The sequence below is a fragment of the Salmo salar genome, chromosome ssa24 (genome assembly GCF_905237065.1).
Source record: "Salmo salar chromosome ssa24, Ssal_v3.1, whole genome shotgun sequence".
Classification (NCBI taxonomy): domain Eukaryota; kingdom Metazoa; phylum Chordata; class Actinopteri; order Salmoniformes; family Salmonidae; genus Salmo; species Salmo salar.
This window is the reverse complement of record NC_059465.1, coordinates 37362957-37386520: the sequence shown is the minus strand read 5'-3', so window position 1 is coordinate 37386520 and position 23564 is coordinate 37362957. Positions and strand designations below refer to the sequence as shown.

Below are 23564 nucleotides of genomic sequence, written 5' to 3'. Positions count from 1 at the left end.
AACTGAAAAAATCACTGAAGCTGGAGACTCATATCTCCCTCACTAACTTTAAACATCAGCTGTCAGAGCAGCTTACAGACCACTGCACCTGTACATAGCCCATCTGTAAATAGCCCACCCAACTACCTCATTCCCATATTGTTATTATTTTTTTTTGCTCCTTTGCACCCCAGTATCTCTACTTGCACATTCCTCTTCTGCACATCTATCACTCCAGTGTTTAATTGCTAAATTGTAATTATTTCGCCACTATGGCCTATTAATTGCCTTACCTCCCTAATCTTACTTAATTTGCATACACTGTATATAGACTTTCCTATTGTGTTATTGACTGTGCGTTTGTATATTCCATGTGTAACTCTCTGTTGTTGTTTGTGTCTCACTGCTTTGCTTTATCTTGACCAGGTCGCAGTTGTAAATGAGAGCTTGTTCTCAACTGGCCTACCTGGTTAAATAAAGGTGAAATAAAAAAAACTAAAAAACAATGTAGTAATCAATAACAATGTAATATAAAAAATAACAAGGTAGAACAAATACACACAAGATATAAAACAAAGAAATGAGAAGAACACTATACAGTAGATAAGGATATACTATACCATATTTACAATGTGCAGGATACTGGAGGAGGTAGAGGTAGATATGTATAGTGGTAAGGTGACTAGGCTTCAAGATATATGATAAACAGAGTAGCAGCAGCGTATATATGATGATTGTATGTGAGTGGGTGTTTGACAAACTGACTTGTTGAAAAGGTGGCACCCTATGACGGTGCCACGTTGAAAGTCACTGAGCTCTTCAGTAAGGCCATTCTACTGCCAATGTTCTTTTATGGCGATTGCATGGCTGTGTGCTCGATATTAAACACCTGTCAGCAACGGATGTGGCTGAAATAGCCGAATCCACTAATTTGAACGTGTGTCCACATACTTTTGTATATATAGCGTAGGTTCCTTTTATCTAGGTGGGTGAGAGCAGTGTGGAGTGCCATTGAGATGCGTCATCTATGGATCTGTTGTGGCGGTATGCAAATTGGAGTGGGTCTAGGGTGTCTGGGATGATGGAGTTGATGTCTGCCATAACCAGCCTCTCAAAGCACTTCATAATTACATATGTGAGTTCTTGGTCTCCCAATTGGCGCAGAGGTCTAAGGTACTGCATCGCAGTATTGTGGCATCACTATAGTCTGGGGTTCGATCCCAAGCTGTGTCATTATCGGCTGTGACCGGAAGTCCCATAGGGCAGTGCACAATTGGCCCAGTGTCTGGGTTAGGGGAGGGTTTGGCCGGGGGGCTTTACTTGACTCATCGTGCTATAGCGACTCCTTGTGGTGATAAGGGCGCCTGCAGGCTGACCTCGGTCATCAGTTGAATGGTCTTTCCTCTGACACATTGGTGCAGCTGGCTTTCAGGTTAAGTGGGCAGGTGTTAAGAAGCACGGTTTGGCGGGTCATGTTTCAGAGGACGCATGACTCGTCCTTCGCCTCTCCCGAGCCCGTTGGTTAGTTGTAGCGATGAGACAAGATCATAATCACAAAATTGGGGAGAAAAGGGGGGTAAAAATTACACCCCAACAAAAATCATAATAAAATATTATTGTGGGTGCTACAGGACGGTAGTCATAGAGTCATGAAACCTTAGAGTTCTTGGGAACAGGAATGATGGTGGTCATCTTAAAACATGTGGGGAATACAAACTGGAACAAGGAGAGGTTAAAAATAACAGTGAATATAACTGCGAGCTTTTCAGCGAATGCTATGAGAACGCTCCCTGGAATACCATCGGGCCCTGCAGCCTTGCGGGTATTGACCCTGATTAAAGACTTTACACACGTCGGCCTTGGAGAGTGAGATCACCCAATCTTCTGGGTCAGTGACCCTGCCATCCAGGAACTCTATATCAGGCGGTGTGAAAGGAAGGCCTTCACACCCGGCACAATGTTGTTATTGTCAAAGTGTGCATAAAATACATTGAGTTTGTCTGGTAGAGCAGCATCGTTGGGCAGATCACGGCTGGGTCTTCCTTTGTAATCTTTAATAGACTGTAGCCCCTGCCACATGCGGTGGGCGTCGGAGCCTATGTAGTATGATTCCACCTTATTCCTATATTGTCCCTTTTCTCGTTTGATGAGTCTGCAGAGGTCATAATGGTTCTTCTTGTACTTGTTCCTGTCCTCAGCCGTAGCCTCAGGGTTGTCTGTGGTAGCCCTGTGTGTGGTAGCCCTGTGTGTGGTAGCCCTGTGTGCGGTAGCCCTGTGTGCGGTAGCCCTGTGTGCGGTAGCCCTATCCTTTAGTTTAGCGGCAACCTCTGTATTAATCCAAGGCTTTTGATTGGTGAAGCAGCAAACCCTATCTGTGCGGACAACGTGCTGATACATTTTTTAATGAAGCCGGTGAAGGAGGTGGTTAGCTAGTCGATGTTATTGGCTAAGTACCGAAACATATTCTAATCAGCGCTAGCAACGCAGTCCTGTAGCATAATCTCTGAATCTAGAGACCATATCTCAAGTGAGTCACAGGTAATTCCTCTTTGAGCTTCTGCTCGTAAACAGGAAGCAGAACGAGGGAGGGTCTTGTATGCTTGCTTGTGGGTAGAATAACAGTGATCTTGTACTTTATCGCCCCTAGTGGCGAGGGAGACGTGTTGATGGAAGTTGGGCATCACGTGTCATAATGACACAGAATTAAAATCACTGGCAACTAGAAAAGCAGCCCCTGGATGTAAGTTTTCCTGTATGGTTATAGCCTTGTACAGTTTGTTAAGTGCCAGCTTGTTATTTTTCTTGTCTGAGGTGCAATGTATAAAATAGTCACGATAACAGCTGAAAACTCCCTCAGGAGGTAAAAGGGTCGGCGTTTGACCATCAGGTATTCCAAGACGGGTGAACAATGGGCCAACAGTTCCACAGTGCTCAAGTCAGCATACCAGTTGTTGTTGATGAAGAGGCAAACCCCTCTCCCCCTCGAATTCCCGGCTCCACTGTCCTGTCGGCACAGTGAATGGAGAATCCATCAAGTTGGATAGTCATGCGGGGTATCTTGTCCGAGATGTTTCAGAAAGTCCCATTGGTAGCAAATCCACGATTGGAGGTCATCCTTCGTATTATCAAGTGAATGTCCAATGGCCAGTAGAATGGAGGGAAGAGGTGGCTGGTTCTCCCTTCGCCTTAAACTAACCAGGATCCCTTCTCGCTTGCTTCTGTAACGTCAGCGTTTCCTGACGTCCAGGGCAGATGAGTCGAAGTCGAAGTTGAAGCTGGAATTGAGGTAAGTAACTGTCGATCTGATGTTCAAAAGTTCTTGCTGGTTGTAAGAAATTATAGCGGCTACATTGAGATTATTATTTTTTTAAATACAAAAGAAACACAAAATAACAAAGTTGGGTTGGAGCTTGCAAAATGGTGGCCATCCAGTATGGTATGGCGCCATCTTTTATTGCAGTGTGGACAGTAATGGGTGGTTCTTGGCCTTAATGTGTACAGTAATGGTTGGAGCCTGTGGGAGTCTCCTTATAGACAAAACAAAGTGCGATCATGCTGTACATGTTAAAGCATGGCAATCATGGGATGGGGGTTCAGGGGCCTGTTGTCAGGCTAACATGCCTGTTGAGTTTGCAGACACCTAGCTACTTCCATTATACACACACACAAACACACACATGCATAAAACACACACACACAATGTACACACACACATGAACACAGACACACACAAATACACTCAAACAAACACAAATACACTCAAACACACACAACACATACACCACACAGACACACACACACCATACACACACCACAACCATACAGGATGCTATAAAATCATTTCCATTTTTCTCTGTTTTGTTTTTCCAAGTTTCATATTCTTTCAGGTTTTCACTCAACTTTTTTTTGGTTGAGAAAAACAACAAAACAAAAAAAGTCTACAACAATGCTTAAACCACATGAGGAGACCACTTTTGAGGTCTTGGAAAAATCTGAGAAATATGGATTTTTGGTGTAGTTACCCTTTAATTAAAGTGCACACCAAGCAAGAGGCTGTTGTTTACGGTGTTTTTATAGCACACGTGATGGTAGAGTTTGCAAAACAAATACCCACTAGATTAATCATGATATCATTCTGCCAGGTAGGCATAAGCTACTTTGTAGTTAACATTTAATGAAGAAGGTTTTTGGGAAAGCCTTTCCATCTACCAGTCCACTGTTTTCAATAGCATCTTCCCTAAAGGCTACAGTGCTAGAAGCGTACCACACACACACACACACACACACACACAGCAGACAGAAAGTTGCAGGAAATACAAATTACTGACGCATTCTGTTCATGTCTTCTGATAAACTCTGGAAAATGTATTGAGTTTATTTAACCATGCAAGTCAGTTAAAAACAAATTCTTATTTTCAATGACAGCCTAGGAACAGTGGGTTAACTGCCTTGTTCAGGTGCAGAACAGATGTTTACCTTGTCAGCTCTGAATTCTAAATTAAAAGCAGCCCTGTAATAAGTTATTTTCACATCAGTGCATCTGCACGAAGAGGTGCCTTCTAGTAATATATCAATCCACATAATAACATATCACGCGACAACAAGAAAGGTGTTTTATGAAGCCTTTTTTTAATTAGCAAAAGCAAATTGTGCTTTGTTAATGTTGTACGAAGAGCAACAGAATAACAGAAGTTTTGATACAATGGAAGACATAGAAGATCCTTCCAGTAGTTTATGATAAGGAGCTGACCCCAGAACACATGTAATGTATTCAGAAATATCACCATCCAGTCTGACCCCAGAACACATGTCATGTATTCAGAAATATCACCATCCAGTCTGACCCCAGAACATATCTCATGTATTCAGTAATATCACCATCCAGTCTGAGCCAGAACACATGTCATGTATTCAGTAATATCACCATCCAGTCTGAGCCAGAACACATGTCATGTATTCAGTAATATCACCATCCAGTCTGAGCCCAGAACACATGTCATGTATTCAGTAATATCACCATCCAGTCTGACCCCAGAACACATGTCATGTATTCAGTAATATCACCATCCAGTCTGACCCCAGAACACATGTCATGTATTCAGAAATATCACCATCCAGTCTGACCCCAGAACACATGTCATGTATTCAGTAATATCACCATCCAGTCTGACCCCAGAACACATGTCATGTATTCAGTAATATCACCATCCAGTCTGAGCCAGAACACATGTCATGTATTCAGTAATATCACCATCCAGTCTGAGCCAGAACACATGTCATGTATTCAGTAATATCACCATCCAGTCTGAGCCAGAATATGTCATGTATTCAGTAATATCACCATCCAGTCTGAGCCAGAACACATGTCATGTATTCAGTAATATCACCATCCAGTCTGAGCCAGAACACATGTCATGTATTCAGTAATATCACCATCCAGTCTGAGCCAGAACACGTCATGTATTCAGTAATATCACCATCCAGTCTGACCCCAGAACACATGTCATGTATTCAGTAATATCACCATCCAGTCTGAGCCCAGAACACATGTCATGTATTCAGTAATATCACCATCCAGTCTGACCCCAGAACACATGTCATGTATTCAGTAATATCACCATCCAGTCTGTCCCCAGAACACATGTCATGTATTCAGAAATATCACCATCCAGTCTGACCCCAGAACACATGTCATGTATTCAGTAATATCACCATCCAGTCTGAGCCAGAACACATGTCATGTATTCAGTAATATCACCATCCAGTCTGACCCCAGAACACATGTCATGTATTCAGTAATATCACCATCCAGTCTGAGCCAGAACACGTCATGTATTCAGTAATATCACCATCCAGTCTGACCCCAGAACACGTCATGTATTCAGTAATATCACCATCCAGTCTGACCCCAGAACACGTCATGTATTCAGTAATATCACCATCCAGTCTGAGCCAGAACACGTCATGTATTCAGTAATATCACCATCCAGTCTGAGCCAGAACACATGTCATGTATTCAGTAATATCACCATCCAGTCTGAGCCAGAACACATCATGTATTCAGTAATATCACCATCCAGTCTGAGCCAGAACACGTCATGTATTCAGTAATATCACCATCCAGTCTGAGCCAGAACACGTCATGTATTCAGTAATATCACCATCCAGTCTGACCCCAGAACACATGTCATGTATTCAGAAATATCACCATCCAGTCTGTCCCCAGAACACATGTCATGTATTCAGTAATATCACCATCCAGTCTGAGCCAGAACACATCATGTATTCAGTAATATCACCATCCAGTCTGAGCCAGAACACATGTCATGTATTCAGTAATATCACCATCCAGTCTGTCCCCAGAACACATGTCATGTATTCAGTAATATCACCATCCAGTCTGACCCCAGAACACATGTCATGTATTCAGTAATATCACCATCCAGTCTGAGCCAGAACACGTCATGTATTCAGTAATATCACCATCCAGTCTGAGCCAGAACACGTCATGTATTCAGTAATATCACCATCCAGTCTGACACCAGAACACATGTCATGTATTCAGTAATATCACCATCCAGTCTGAGCCAGAACACGTCATGTATTCAGTAATATCACCATCCAGTCTGACCCCAGAACACATGTCATGTATTCAGTAATATCACCATCCAGTCTGAGCCAGAACACGTCATGTATTCAGTAATATCACCATCCAGTCTGACCCCAGAACACATGTCATGTATTCAGTAATATCACCATCCAGTCTGACCCCAGAACACATGTCATGTATTCAGTAATATCACCATCCAGTCTGACACCAGAACACATGTCATGTATTCAGTAATATCACCATCCAGTCTGAGCCAGAATATGTCATGTATTCAGTAATATCACCATCCAGTCTGAGCCAGAACACATGTCATGTATTCAGTAATATCACCATCCAGTCTGACACCAGAACACATGTCATGTATTCAGTAATATCACCATCCAGTCTGAGCCAGAACACATGTCATGTATTCAGTAATATCACCATCCAGTCTGAGCCAGAACACGTCATGTATTCAGTAATATCACTACTTCAAAGACGATAGAGCATCTTAGGTACAGATGCCCCAGAGAGGCTTGAACCAAAGCAGCAGTAGTAACTACTAGGCTCTTAGATGGCAATACACTGCACACCTGGCACCCTCCACAAATAACTAGTGTCCATTAGGTAAACATGTTCCAGCTAGACTTCACCTTGAGTTCATATTTCCCAGGCTAGGGATCTAAAAGAGTTGAGTTATTACCGACGACAACATCACACGATGCTAGGAGCTTGTTACGTCAGTGGTTTTATGTCAGTTGTAAAGGAAGGGATCTATTTTAAACTCTGGGAAATATGTCTCTTTTAGCTGAGGTCAGTTCAGTAGAACACAGGTTTTTATGTGTGTAATATTATTTGTTTAGTAAAAAGCAAGAGCTGGCTAGTAGAAGTGGAGACTAACAGCGAGTAAACTCTAGGCTATGGAGTAGGAATAATGAGAGTCATAATTTATACACGCTATAAGCTCCCAGTAATATATTGGGTAAATAAACTATTGGGTAATGAACTAATGGAGAAATTATCGGTCAATGAAATCATGATATCATTCTAGAGAGGCGTTAATTTATATTTTGTGCCACATGCCTCTGCATGTTTTAGCAGGTATCTCCACACCTCTGCATGTTTTTGCAGGTATCTCCACATCTCTGCATGTTTTAGCAGGTATCTCCACACCTCTGCATGTTTTAGTAGGTATCTCCACATCTCTGCATGTTTTAGCAGGTATCTCCACACCTCTGCATGTTTTAGTAGGTATCGCCACACCTCTGCATGTTTTAGTAGGTATCTCCACACCTCTGCATGTTTTAGCAGGTATCTCCACACCTCTGCATGTTTTAGCAGATATCGCCGAATACAAATGCCATCGATGATACCAGCTTAATAGCGTTTTGGGTAATAATAGTATTAAAACATATTTTGAGAAATATTGGAAGGATATCAGCCAAAATGGTGACCCTTTTAATTAAAGCTGATAGTATTCAGAATACTACAGTGCATATCAACGGTGATTGACCATATAACCGGTAAAGTACAGTGGAATTCAATAGACTCCCTTTTCAGGTGCTTAAATCTTCAACGAACATTACAAAATATTTCCAATGCGAAATCATATCTTTGTTTTCTGGGGGACACCTTTAAAACCTATTATAAACTGGGTGGTTCGAGCCCTCAATGCTGATTGGCTGACAGCCGTGGTATGGCCCCAAAAATATTTTTACTGCTCTAATAACATTGGTAACCAGTTTATAATAGCAATAAGGCACCTCAGGGGTGAGGGTGAGGTGAGAGTGAGGGTGAGGGCAGGTTAAGTCCTTACCTTCCTGGACTGCCTGGAAAGGGTTGTTCCCATCCACAAACTCCACAGAGATGGTGATCTTCTCAGTCTCCAGGATCTCGTTGTTGAGGTTGAGGTCCGCCACGGCCATGCGGAACACCTCGTCATCCTTCCTGGCAGACTCATCAAAGATGGCCCCTATGGAGAGAGAGGGGGAGAAGGAGAGAGCGAGAGAAGGAGAGAGACAGGGGGTACAAAGAGAGAAGGAGAGAGAAAGAAGGAAAGCGGGAGGAACGACAATGATAAGTGATCATCGTGACTAAGGAAAGAATCAAGCGAGCCTCTTAGGTCTCATACTGTATATGCAACTACAATCAATAGAAATCAATAGAACCAATAGAACCAATAGAAATCAATAGAACCAATAGAACCAATAGAAATCAATAGAACCAATAGAACCAATAGAAATCAATAGAACCAATAGAAATCAAAAGAACCAATAGAACCAATAGAAATCAAAAGAACCAATAGAAATCAATGGAACCAATAGAAATCAAAAGAACCAATAGAACCAATAGAAATCAAAAGAACCAATAGAACCAATAGAAATCAAAAGAACCAATAGAACCAATAGAAATCAAAAGAACCAATAGAAATCAAAAGAACCAAAATAACCAATAGAAATCAAAAGAACCAACAGAAATCAAAAGAACCAATAGAACCAATAGAAATCAAAAGAACCAATAGAACCAATAGAAATCAAAAGAACCAATAGAAATCAATGGAACCAATATACACTACCATTCAAAAGTTTGGAGTCACTTAGAAATGTCCTTGTTTTGTTGTAAATTACTATTGTAGCTGGAAATATCTGAATATCTACATAGCCGTACAGAGGCCCATTATCAGCAACCATCACTCCTGTGTTACAATGGAACGTTGTGTTAGCTAATCCAAGTTGATCATTTTAAAAGGCTAATTGATTATTAGAAAATCCTTTTGCAATTATGTTAGCACAGCTGAAAACGTTTCTTCTGATTAAAGAAGCAATAAAACTGGCCTTCTTTAGACTAGTTGAGTCTGGAGCATCAGCATTTGTGGGTTCAATTACAGGCTCAAAATGGCCAGAAACAAATAACTTTCTTCTGAAACACGTCAGTCTATTTTTGTTCAGAGAAATGAAGGCTATTCCATGCGAGAAATTACCAAGAAACGGAAGATCTCGTACAAAGCTGTGTATTACTCCCTTCACAGAACAGCGCAAACTGGCTCTAACCAGAATAGAAAGAGGAGTGGGAGGCCTCGGTGCACAACTGAGCAAGAGGACAAGTACATTAGAGTGTCTAGTTTGAGAAACAGATGCCTCACAAGTCCTAAACTGGCAGCTTCATTAAATAGTACCCGCAAAACACCAGTCACAACGTCAACAGTGAAGAGGCGACCCCGGGATGCTGGCCTTCTAGACAGAGTTCCTCTGTCCTGTGTTCTTTTGCTCATCTTAATCTTTTCTTTTTATTGGCCAGCCTGAGATATGGCTTTTTCTTTGCAACTCTGCCTAGAAGGCCAGTATCCCGGGGTCGCCTCTTCACTGTTAACGTTGAGAGGAAAAGGAAGGTATGCCAGAGTCAATGGATGTATACAATACAGGAAACAACCCACCTACATGGTGCAGGAATCCGAATAAATCCAGCAGATTACCACCTGCAGCTTTTATATATATATATATATATATATATATATATATATATACTGTCCACTTAGGAAGCAACACTGATTGACAATAAATTTCACATGCAGTTGCGCAAATGGAATAGACAACAGGTGGAAATTATAGGCAATTAGCAAGACACCCCCAATAAAGGAGTGGTTCTGCAGGTGGTAACCACAGACCACTTCTCAGTTCCTATGCTTCCTGGCTGATGTTTTGGTCACTTTTGAATGCTGGCGGTGCTTTCACTCTAGTGGTAGCATGAGACGGAGTCTACAACCCACACAAGTGGCTCAGGTAGTGCAGCTCATCCAGGATGGCACATCAATGCGAGCTGTGGCAAGAAGGTTTGCTGTGTCTGTCAGCGTAGTGTCCAGAGCATGGAGGCGCTACCAGGAGACAGGCCAGTACATCAGGAGACGTGGAGGAGGCCGTAGGAGGGCAACAACCCAGCAGCAGGACCGCTACCTCCGCCTTTGTGCAAGGAGGAGCAGGAGGAGCACTGCCAGAGCCCTGCAAAATGACCTCCAGCAGGCCACAAATGTGCATGTGTCTGCTCAAACGGTCAGAAACAGACTCCATGAGGGTGGTATGAGGGCCCAACGTCCACAGGTGGGGGTTGTGCTTACAGCCCAACAACGTGCAGGACGTTTGGCATTTGCCAGAGAACACCAAGATTGGCAAATTCACCACTGGTGCCCTGTGCTCTTCACAGATGAAAGCAGGTTCACACTGAGCACATGTGACAGACGTGACAGTCTGGAGACGCCGTGGAGAACGTTCTGCTGCCTGCAACATCCTCCAGCATGACCGGTTTGGCGGTGGGTCAGTCATGGTGTGGGGTGGCATTTCTTTGGGGGGCCGCACAGCCATCCATGTGCTCACCAGAGGTAGCCTGACTGCCATTAGGTACCGAGATGAGATCCTCAGACCCCTTGTGAGACCATATGCTGGTGCGGTTGGCCCTGGGTTCTTCCTAATGCAAGACAATCCTAGACCTCATGTGGCTGGAGTGTGTCAGCAGTTCCTGCAAGAGGAAGGCATTGATGCTATGGACTGGCCCGCCTGTTCCCCAGACCTGAATCCAATTGAGCACATCTGGGACATCATGTCTCGCTCCATCCACCAACGCCACGTTGCACCACAGACTGTCCAGGAGTTGGCGGATGCTTTAGTCCAGATCTGGGAGGAGATCCCTCAGGAGACCATCCGCCACCTCATCAGGAGCATGCCCAGGCGTTGTAGGGAGGTCATACAGGCACGTGGAGGCCACACACACTACTGAGCCTCATTTTGACTTGTTTTAAGGACATTACATCAAAGTTGGATCAGCCTGTAGTGTGGTTTTCCACTTTAATTTTGAGTGTGACTCCAAATCCAGACCGCCATGGGTTGATAAATTGGATTTCCATTGATTATTTTTGTGTGATTTTGTTGTCAGCACATTCAACTATGGAAAGATAAAAGTATTTAATAAGATTATTTCATTCATTCAGATCTAGGATGTGTTATTTTAGTGTTCCCTTAATTTTTTTGAGCAGGTGTATTATATATATATATATATATATATATATATATATATATATATATATATATATATATATATATATATATATATATATCTTCTTCTGGCCATGCATTTCCTCTCTGGTTGTTGCCTGCAGCAAGTAACTGTTTAAAACTGCTCACTGAAGCAATGCTAAATGCATTTTCCTGACCAGCAAATAGTCCTCATTTAGAAATAGATGGTTTGTATGATACGGATTGGTGATTCATACAGTAAACTGACCAATTTGGAGCTACGCTCACATTTTGAGGCCGAGTGCAGGTCAGTGTGATATTTGTTCACACTCTTCGCTGACCTATCACATGATCAAGTAAATGGTGCTAGGACTGTGGGAAACTACATCGACCATTGAAACAGAAATTACAGCAACACAGGTAACATCCATTATGAACTCTAAAACACATTGAGGGACAAAGTCAGTCCTTGTATTTGTATTTGTATTTACTACGGTCTGCCATTAGTTCCTCACAGGCAGCAGCTACTCTTCCTGGGGTCCAAACAAGATTAAGGCGATTACATCACAAAATAAAACAGTACACAACAGTACACATCACACAACACATTATTACACACTACTCTACCACTACATATCTACAATACAACACATTATTACACACTACTCTACCATATCTACAATACAACACATTATTACACACTACTCTACCATATCTACAATACAACACATTATTACACACTACTCTACCACTACATATCTACAATACAACACATTATTACACACTACTCTACCATATCTACAATACAACACATTATTACACACTACTCTACCACTACATCTCTACAATACAACACATTATTACACACTACTCTACCATAGCTACAATACAACACATTATTACACACTACTCTACCACTACATATCTACAATACAATACATTATTATACACTACTCTACCATATCTACAATACAACACATTATTACACACTACTCTACCACTACATATCTACAATTCAACACATTATTACACACTACTCTACCACTACATATCTACAATACAACACATTATTACACACTACTCTACCATATCTACAATACAACACATCATTACACACTACTCTACCACTACATATCTACAATACAACACATTATTACACACTACTCTACCACTACATATCTACAATACAACACATTACTACACACTACTCTACCATATCTACAATACAACACATTATTACACACTACTCTACCATATCTACAATACAACACATTATTACACACTACTCTACCATATCTACAATACAACACATTATTACACACTACTCTACCACTACATATCTACAATACAACACATTACTACACACTACTCTACCATATCTACAATACAACACATTATTACACACTACTCTACCATATCTACAATACAACACATTATTACACACTACTCTACCATATCTACAATACAACACATTATTACACACTACTCTACCACTACATATCTACAATACAACACATTATTACACACTACTCTACCACTAGATATCTACAATACAACACATTATTACACACTACTCTACCATATCTACAATACAACACATTATTATACACTACTCTACCACTACATATCTACAATACAACACATTATTACACACTACTCTACCACTACATATCTACAATACAACACATTATTACACACTACTCTACCACTACATATCTACAATACAACACATTATTACACACTACTCTACCACTACATATCTACAATACAATACATTATTACACACTACTCTACCACTACATATCTACAATACAACACATTATTACACACTACTCTACCACTACATATCTACAATACAACACATTATTACACACTAGTCTACCACTACATATCTACAATACAACACATTATTACACACTACTCTACCATATCTACAATACAACACATTATTACACACTACTCTACCACTACATATCTACAATACAACACATTATTACACACTACTCTACCATATCTACAATACCACACATTATTACACACTACTCTACCACTACATATCTACAATACAATACATTATTACACACTACTCTACCACTACATATCTACAATACAACACATTATTACACACTACTCTACCACTACATATCTACAATACAACACATTATTACACACTACTCTACCACTACATATCTACAATACAACACATTATTACACACTACTCTACCATATCTACAATACAACACATTATTACACACTACTCTACCACTACATATCTACAATACAACACATTATTACACACTACTCTACGACTACATATCTACAATACAACACATTATTACACACTACTCTACCACAACATATATACAATACAACACATTATTACACACTACTCTACCATATCTACAATTCAACACATTATTACACACTACTCTACCACTACATATCTACAATACAACACATTATTACTCACTACTCTACCACAACATATATACAATACAACACATTATTACACACTACTCTACCATATCTACAATACAACACATTATTACACACTACTCTACCATATCTACAATACAACACATTATTACACACTACTCTACCATATCTACAATACAACACATTATTACACACTACTCTACCATATCTACAATACAACACATTATTATACACTACTCTACCACTACATATCTACAATACAACACATTATTACACACTACTCTACCATATCTACAATACAACACATTATTGCACACTACTCTACCACTACATATCTACAATACAACACATTATTACACACTACTCTACCACTACATATCTACAATACAACACATTATTACACACTACTCTACCACTACATATCTACAATACAACACATTATTACACACTACTCTACCACTACATATCTACAATACAATACATTATTACACACTACTCTACCACTACATATCTACAATACAATACATTATTACACACTACTCTACCATATCTACAATACAACACATTATTACACACCACTCTACCAATACAAAATCCATAATACAGCAATATAACAATAATACAATGTACTTGTGTGTAGATTCCATGTGTTATCATGTGTGTGCGTATGTGTGTGTGCCTGTGTGTGTGGAGTTTGATCTGTTTTATTTTAAACCTGATTGTACTGTTTGCATGAGTTACTTGATGTGGAGTAATGTTCAATGTAGTCATGGCTCTATGTCAGGGGTGGGCAGCTCCAGTCCTCGGGGGCCTGGTTGGTGTCACACTTCTTCTCCATCCCTACCAAACACAGCTGATGAATCAAATTACATTCTAAACTGAAGATCATAATTAGGTGATTATTGGAGTCAGGTGTGTTAGCTGGGGCTGGGGCAAAACTGTGACACCAATCAATCCCCCTAGGACTGGAATTGCCCACCCCTGCTCTATAAAGTACTGTGTGCTTCCCATAGTTTGTTATGCACTTGGGGACTGTGAATAGTCCTCTGGTGGCATGTCTTGTGGGATATGCATGGGTGTCTGAGCTGTGTGCTAGTTGTTTAAACAGACAGCTCGGTGCTTTCAACACGTCAATACCTCTCACAAACGCAAATAGTGACGCAGTCAATGTCTCCTCTTCTTTGAGCCAGGAGAGATTGACATGTATTTTATTGATGTTACCTCTTGGTGTACATTTACGGGCCAGCCGTGCTGCTCTGTTCTGAGCCAGCTGTAATTTGCTGTAATGTCCCTCTTTGTGGCACTTCATGATATGACTGGGCAGTAGTCCAAGTGCGACCGAAATAGGGTCTGTGTGACTTGTTTTGTTGATAGCAAAGTCAAGAAAGCAGAGCAGTGCTATGTTATTGACATACCTCTCCCCATCTTAGCTACCATTGCATCAATATTTTTATGACTAAGCAGTTTAGTCTCCTCAACTTGCTCAATGTCCACATTATTCAATAAAATATTTAGTTGAGGTTTAGGGTTTAGTGAATGATTTGTCCCAAATACAATCTTTTAACTTTTTTAATATTTATGACTAGCTTATTTCTTGCCACCCATTCTGAAACTGACTGCAGATCTTTGTTAAGTGTTGCAGTGATTTCACTCGCTTTGGTAGCTGATATGTATAGTGTTGAGTCATTAGCATACATAGACACACAGGCTTCACTCAGCGCCAGTGGCAGGTCATTAGTAAAGATTGAAAAAAGTAAGGGGCCTAGAGTGCTGCCCTGGGGAATGTCTGACACTACCTGGATTATGTTGGAGAGGCTTCCATTAAAGACCACCCTCTGTGTTCTGCTAGACAGGCAACTCTCGATCCACGATATAGCAGGGGAGGTAAAGCTATAACACATATGTTTTTCCAGCAGCACATTATGATTGATAATGTTAAAAGCTGCACTGAAGTCTAACAAAACAACTCCCACAATCTTCTTATTATAATTTTCTTTCAGCCAATCATCAGTCATTTGTGTAAGTGTTGTGCGTGTTCAATGCCCTTCCCTATAAGCATGTTGAAAGTATGTTGTTCATCTGTTTATTGTGAAATAGCATGTGGTAAAATAATGTTTTTCTCCAAAAGTTTACTAAGGGTTGGTAACAAGCTGATTGGTCGGCTGTTTCAGACAGTAAAGGGTGCTTTGCTATTCTTGGGTAGAGGAATGACTTTTGCTTCCCTCCAGGCCTGAGGGCACACACTTTTCTGTAGGCTTAGATTGAAGAGAATGGCAATATAGTTTGCTATCATCCAAAGTCATTTTCCATCCAAGTTGTCAGACCCAGATGGCTTGTCATTGTTGACAGACAACAATATTTTTTCACCTCTTCCACACTCACTTTACAGAATTCAAAATTATAACGCTTGTCTTTCATAATTAAGTCAGTTATGCATGTTCAGAATTTGTTCTTGGCATCTCATGTCTAAGTTTGCTAATCTTGCCAATGAAAACATCATGAAAGTAGTTGGCAATATCAGTGAGTTTTGTGATGAATGAGCCATCTGATTCAATGAATGATGGAGCTCTGTTTGCCTTTTTGCCCAAAATGTCATTTAACATGTTCCAAAGCTTTTTCTGTTATCACTTTATATCAATTTCGCTTTGTTTCATAGTGTAGTTTATTCTTTTTGTTTAGTTTAGTCACATGCTTTCTCAATTTACAGTACCTTTGCCAATGGGCTGTGCAGCCAGACTTATTTGCTATACCTTTTGCCTCATCCCTCTCAAACATACAATTTTTCAAATCCTCATCAATCCATGGGGATTTAACAGTTTTACAGTCATTTCCTTAATGAGTGCGTGCTTATTAGTAATTGGAATAAGCAATGTAATAAATGCGTCAAGTGCAGCGTCTGGTTGATCCTCATTACACAGCACAGACCAGCAAATATTCTTTACATCTTCAACATCGGGGCTCCCGAGTGGCGCAGCGGTCCAAGGCACTGCATCTGTGTGCTAGAGGCATCACTACAGACCCTGGTTCGATTCCAGACTGTATCACAACCGGCCATGATTGGGAGTCCCATAGGGCGGTGCACAATTTGGCCGGGGTAGGCCGTCATTGTAAATAACAATTTGTTCTTAACTGACTTGCCTAGTTATATAAAAATAAATAAATAAATATGAATCACTACAAAACCTCTTGTATGATCTCCTATACACTATATTAGGCCCAGCCTTTGGAACTTTGGTTTTCCTAGATATGGCAACTATATGGCTACTATATTATGATCACTACATCCGATGGATGTGGATGCTGCTTTAAAGCAGATTTCTGCAGCATTAGTAAAGATGTGAGCAACACATGTTGACGATTTCATTCCTGTGCTGGTTTGAAAAAACCCTGGTAGGTTGACTGATAACCTGAACCAGGTTGCAGGCACTGGTTACAATTTGAAGCTTTTTCTTGAGTGGACAGCTTGATGAAAGCCAGTCAATATTTAGGTCACCCAGAAAATATACCTCTCTTTTGATATCAAATACATTATCAAGCATTTCACACATATTATCCAGATACTGACTGTTAACACTTGGTGGTCTATAGCAACTTCCCACAAGAATAGGTTTTAGGTGAGGCAGGTGAACCTGTAGCCATATTACTTCAACAACATTTGACATGCGATCCTCTCTAAGCTTTACAGGAATATGATTCTGAATATAAAGAGCAACACCACCCCCATTGGCATTCCTGTCTCTTCTGTAGATGTTGTAACCATGTATTGCTACCACTGTAGGTATTATAAGTGAGTTTCAGTATATGAATGTTATCTGTTACTAGCAAGTTACCGATTTCATGAAAGTTATAGACACTCATTTTCTGCACCTATAAATTGATGCCACCTTTTTGTACCTGAAGTCCACCTGACTGTTGATGCTTCATACCCTGTGACTGTAGGGTGCACTTAACTACCTTAAACACATCAAGTGACTGTAGAATTGTTTGGTGCGTTGTCTTGTTTTACTTGTCTTGTTTTACTTGCTTTTACTTTCTTATGGAGTAAATGTTATTAAATGCCGTGCAATATCAATGAGAAAAGACCAACAAAAACACAGAGTGGCAACAAATGTTAAAATACAAGACGCATTCCTTCATCTATTAAGATTATATTACTGGTGAGGCTCGTGGTTTAGGGTGAATCTAAAGAAACATTTTCCACAATGCTACTAAGACCTAAAAACAGAACAAAGAATAGAATACCTATCCCTTTGAGAGCCACAGGCATAGGCCTATACCTTGCAACAATATCAGTCAAATCAAATGTTATTAATCACATACTTCATTAACAAATGATGTAGACTAACAGTGAAACGCTTACTTTCAGGCCCTTCCCAACAATACAGTACATCACCAACTGTGATGTACTGTGATGTACTGGGCCATTCGGAATCCAAGCAGTTAAGAAATATCAAGTGCTGTATAACCTTTTGAGGATCTGAGGGCCCATGCCAAATCTTTTCAGTCTCCTGAGGGGGAACAGGTGTGGTCGTGCCCTCTTCATCACTGCGTTGGTGTGTATGGACCATGATAGATCCTTTGTGATGTGGACACTGAGGAACTTGAAGCCCTCGACCCACCCTCCAATACAGCCCCATCAATGTGAATGGGGGCGTGCTCAGCCCTCCGTTTCCTGTAGTCCACGAACCACACTGGCAGGTCTCTGAACTCCTCTCTATAGGCTGCCTCATTGTTATCGGTGAATAGGCCTACCACCATTGTGTTGTCAGCAAACTTAATGATGGTATTGGAGTTGTGTGCGGCCACACAGTCATGGGTGAACATGGAGTACAGGAGGGAGCTAAGCACACACCTCTGAGGGGCCCCAATGTTGCCTACCCTCACCACCTGGGGGCGGCCCATCAGGAAGTCCAGGAGCCAGTTGCAGAAGGAAGTGTTCAGTCCCAGGGTCCTTAGCTTGGTGATGAGCTTGGAGGGTACTATGGTGTTGAACGCTGAGCTGTTGTCAATGAACAGCACTACAGTGCAGTGAAAAAGTATTTGCCCCTTCTGATTTTCTCTATCTTTGAATAGTTTTTTATATTAAATGTTGTCAGATCTTCAACCATAAGCTAATATTAGATAAAAGCAATATGAGTTTACAAACAACCCCCCAAAAATGTATACTTATTTTATTTATTGAATTAACAAAGTTATGCAACACCCAATGCCCCTGTGGGAAAAAGCAATTGCCCCCTTACACTCAATAACTGGTTCTGCCACCTTTAGCTGCAATGATTGCAACCAAACACGTCCTGTAGTTGTTGATCAGTCTCTCACATCGCTGTGGAGGAGCTTTGGCCCACTCGTCCATGCAGAACTGCTTTAAATCAGCGACATTTGTGGGTTTTGAAGCATGAACTACTCATTGCAGGTCCTGCCACAACATCTTTATTGAGATTAGGTCTGGACTTTGACTAAGCCATTCCAAAACTTCAAATTTGTTGTTTTTAACCATTTTCATGTAGACTTGATTGCGTGTTTTGGATCATTGTCTTGCTGCGTGACCCAGCTGCACTTTAGTTTCAGCTCACAGACAGATGGCCTGACATTCTGATAAAGAGCAGAATTTATGGTTCCTTCTATTAAGGCAAGTCGTCCAGGTCCTGAGACAGCAAAGCATCCCCAAACCATCACACTACCACCACCATGCTTGACCGTTGGTATGAGGTTCTTACTGTGGAATGCAGTGTTTGGTTTTCGACAGACAATCCAAATCATTGACGCAAGTTTGTCAAAAGCACCTGGAAGCACCTGGATGATTATCAACACTCTTTGAAGAACGTTCTATAGACAGATGAGTCAAAAGTATAACTTTTTGGATGACATAGGTTAGAGTTATGGTCAGATTTGCCAAATGGAGGGCAAATCTGTGTTTCTGTGTGTGAAGTAAAGGTGATCTAGAGTTTTTTTGCATCTAGTTGCACAAGTGACATGCTGGTAGAATTTTGGCAAAACAGATTTCAGTTTTCCTGCATTAAAATCACCGGCCACTAGAAGCGTCGCCTTTGAACATTTTCTTGCTTACTTATGGCCTTATACAGCTCGTTGAATGCGGTCTTAGAGCCAGCATCGGTGTGTGGTGGTAAATAGATAGCTACAAAAAATATAGATGAAAACTCAAAATAGTATGGATTATCATGAGATTATCATGAGGTATTCTAACTCCGGCAAGCAGAACCTTGAGACTTCCTTAATATTAGAGTTGTTAACAAAAAGACACACACCTACTCCCTTCTGTTCTGCCGATGCATAGAAAAACCAGCTAGATGTACAGTATATTATCCATGTCCTTCATCAGCCATGACTCTGAGAATCATAGGATATTACAGTTCTTCAGGTCCTGTTGATAGGATAGTCTCGAACGGCGCTCATCCAGGTTGTTTTCCAGTGATTGAAAGTTCGTCAGTAGAACGGAGGGTAGAGGCGGTTTATGTACTCCCAGACTTAGTTTTGTCAGGGTGCCCACACGTCGACCTCTCTTACTCCGCCTTCTTCTTATCCAAGTCTCGGGGATTAGGGCCTGTTCCAGGTTGAGCAGTATGTCCCGAGCCTCTGACTCGTTGAAGTAGAAATCTTCATCCAAATCAAGGTTAGTGATCGCTGTTCTGATGTCTAGAAGCTCTTTTCGGTCATAGGAAAAGATGGCGGAAACATTATGTACAACCAAAAGTTTAGCTCAACAAAAAAATATATAATCAAATAGCAAAATTGGTCAGGAGCCCGTAAAACAACTGCTATCCATTGCAGTGCCATTCTGGGTGTCATATATCATCGATCCCTCTGTGATTGTGGTGTTATGTCTTACCGGTTGTATAGTAGAATGATCATTCTACTATTAAATATCAGAGTTTACAGGGATATGATCAAACGACAGCCTGGTAAAAACAATGACTTCAAAGCCCTGCGAACACCGTCAGGACTTTTACAAGACACATCTCCCTCCCAACCATCAGCAATGCAATCACTTTGTCTCCAATCCTCCGCAAACACATAATATTTGCTCTTTTATCTTGGCCCCGGAACTGAGTTGCCATAGAAACAAATTTCAAGGAGGAGGCTTTAAAACACATTAAAGTAATTGTCTAGTGTTTCCAGATTTCTATGAAATATGACCTATAATTAATTACAATATGAGTAAAATAGTTTTTCTTACAAAAAGTGTTAATTAAGTAGGTTAAAAAGCAGCTTTTCTGTGTTGAGATTGAGTGGGCGTACCCCAACAACAGAATGGTGTCAACGTCAATAAAAATATTCATGTGAATAGACGGCTGATTGACCAGCTCATCCTCCTCAGGAGGATAACATCATCCTCTTTGAGGAAATAGCAAGTACTTTGAAATGGTCTGTTTGAGATACAAGTTTGAGGTGGGGTTTCTTCTCCAATGTATGCTTTGGCCACAAATACAAGTATAGGACAAGTCAACCACATTATTTGGGTTTGAATATGAGTTACATATGAGTTGGGTACGAATATGAGTTAACAGAATACAAACTTTTAAAAGTGAGATTTTCACTGGACAGTTACTTTAAAGCATATCTTACCTGTGGCAGTATTAAATGGTAAAGAGTACCTCTAAAACCATCAGCTTTTCAAACGGTCCAATAATGAAAACATATGAATGGAATTAATTTACTTATGGGCGTGAGCTCACCCATATATTCACAACAAATTATTAATCAAAATATTATGAATAATCAACAAATAGTTTTCAAACATACAAATGTGCTTTTAAAGGTGTTCGAATACCCTGAATTTTAAATTAAATAAACAAAAAATAACTTTCTACTGACATTCAATCACGCCTTAATCAGTGAGCTTAATCATTTGTCTCATAATGTTCCTCAGCTGGGCAATAACAAGTGATTTTACATCAAATCTTAGATCTGTGACCAGATACTTGTTGCATACCAAGGGATGTATCAAGGGATGGCAAACCATACTGGACTGTGCACACTGGCACCTGATAGCAGCCGCAAACATACAGGTAAATGCCAAAATAAAGGAAACATCAACATAGTGTCTTAATAGGGCTTTGGGCCACCACGAACCACTAGAACAGCTTCAAGTGTTTTCCTTTATTTTGGCAGTTACCAGTACATAGCATATAGCAACACAGTGAGAAGAAGGGCAAAGCCCCACTGTGAACATCATGGCCATTGTCACATTGATGAATGTCTCTCAAGAGAAGAAAAAGTGAAGAGGATTATTTTTCTTTCAATCCACTTCCCAAAGGAAGCCTAGGTTTGTGTGTGTGTGTGTGCACATGTCCTTCGTGGTTCGTGTGCACGTGTGCATACGTGAGTGCATGTGCACGCGTTTGTACTTGCGTCCATGTCTGTGCGCGCGTGTGTGTGTGTGTGTGTGTGTGTGTGTGTGTGTGTGTGTGTGTGTGTGTGTGTGTGTGTGTGTGTGTGTGTGTGTGTGTGTGTGTGTGTGTGTGTGTGTGTGTGTGTGTGTGTGTGTGGACATAGGCCTGGGTGACTGTGCTGGCTGTTGATGTGCAGGGCAGCAGAGCATACTGATTTCCAAGCAGACTTCCTCCTGCTCTAAACTCTGCTCCACCATGGCCCCCTTGGATTGTGAGGAAAAGGCAAATGTCACAACATTAATCAGAGGAGAGAATAAAGACATTGAGTGTAGCTTTACGTGCCAAGGGCAACATGGCTCAAATGCACAATACATAATCACTGCTATTTCCACAACATCGCTCCAACACAACAGCTTTTGAATTGGAATTGGTTCAAGTTAAGTGAAATCGATTTGGGAATGCTAAACCATGTATTTGATATTCACTTCATGTTGTTGTTTACTCTGACTTCCTGATAAATATCCAGTTAGTCCAATAACATCTCCAGGAGGAGGAAGCTGCTGTCTTCCCTTTATAAAACACCACTAACCATTTGCCCTTTACTCTGGTGAACAAAAAACATCTGCATGGAAAGAAAGGGGATTTCTGCCAGCCAAAAGTAAATGTAATAGACAATGAGAGAATCAACATGAGTTCCCTTTCAACTGCAGCAAAACACCAACACTTCTAGTACTATTATATAGTATACTGAATAGAGAACGCTTAATTAGCTTGTGGCTTTACACCAAATCATTTAGGATTAATGAGCGATTGTCTGAACGGGAAGGATTTTACTTGCAATAAGGAGTGATGGAGTGTGAAGGAAGCTGGTTCCGTCCTGAAATGTCACTTACAGGGTTAGACATGGAACCAGACTTGCAGCCCTGTCCTTTCCAGACCATTTAGATGACTACTGGACCAGCAGTGGAGTAGGAAAAGAGGCGTGTTGCATGCTGTCCAAACAGAGGCGAGATTCAGAAGGTTATTTATGTGGTGGCAAAAAGAATGAAGAGTTATTAACTCTAATTGCATATCCTTCCTGTTTAGTCTATATACTGTATATACTTCCTGTTTAGGCTATATACTGCATATCCTTCCTGATTTGGCTATATAATGTATATACTTCCTGTTTAGGCTATATACTGTATATCCTTCCTGTTTAGGCTA

The 23564-nt window shown here is 40.7% G+C and overlaps 1 protein-coding gene across 3 annotated transcripts in view; it reads right to left on the bottom strand.

The window, feature by feature from the left end:
- Positions 1-23564, bottom strand: part of LOC106585836 (glutamate receptor ionotropic, delta-2) — a 628475-nt gene that overhangs the window by 541382 nt on the left and 63529 nt on the right. For all 3 annotated transcript variants that reach the window (XR_001324086.2, XM_014172508.2, XM_014172509.2), the window contains exon 2: positions 8385-8540. Coding sequence is in view for 2 of the 3 variants with exons in the window: in XM_014172508.2 (XP_014027983.1) it covers positions 8385-8540 (156 nt within the window). In the remaining variant the exon portion in view is untranslated. The remainder of the gene's footprint in view (positions 1-8384; positions 8541-23564) is intronic.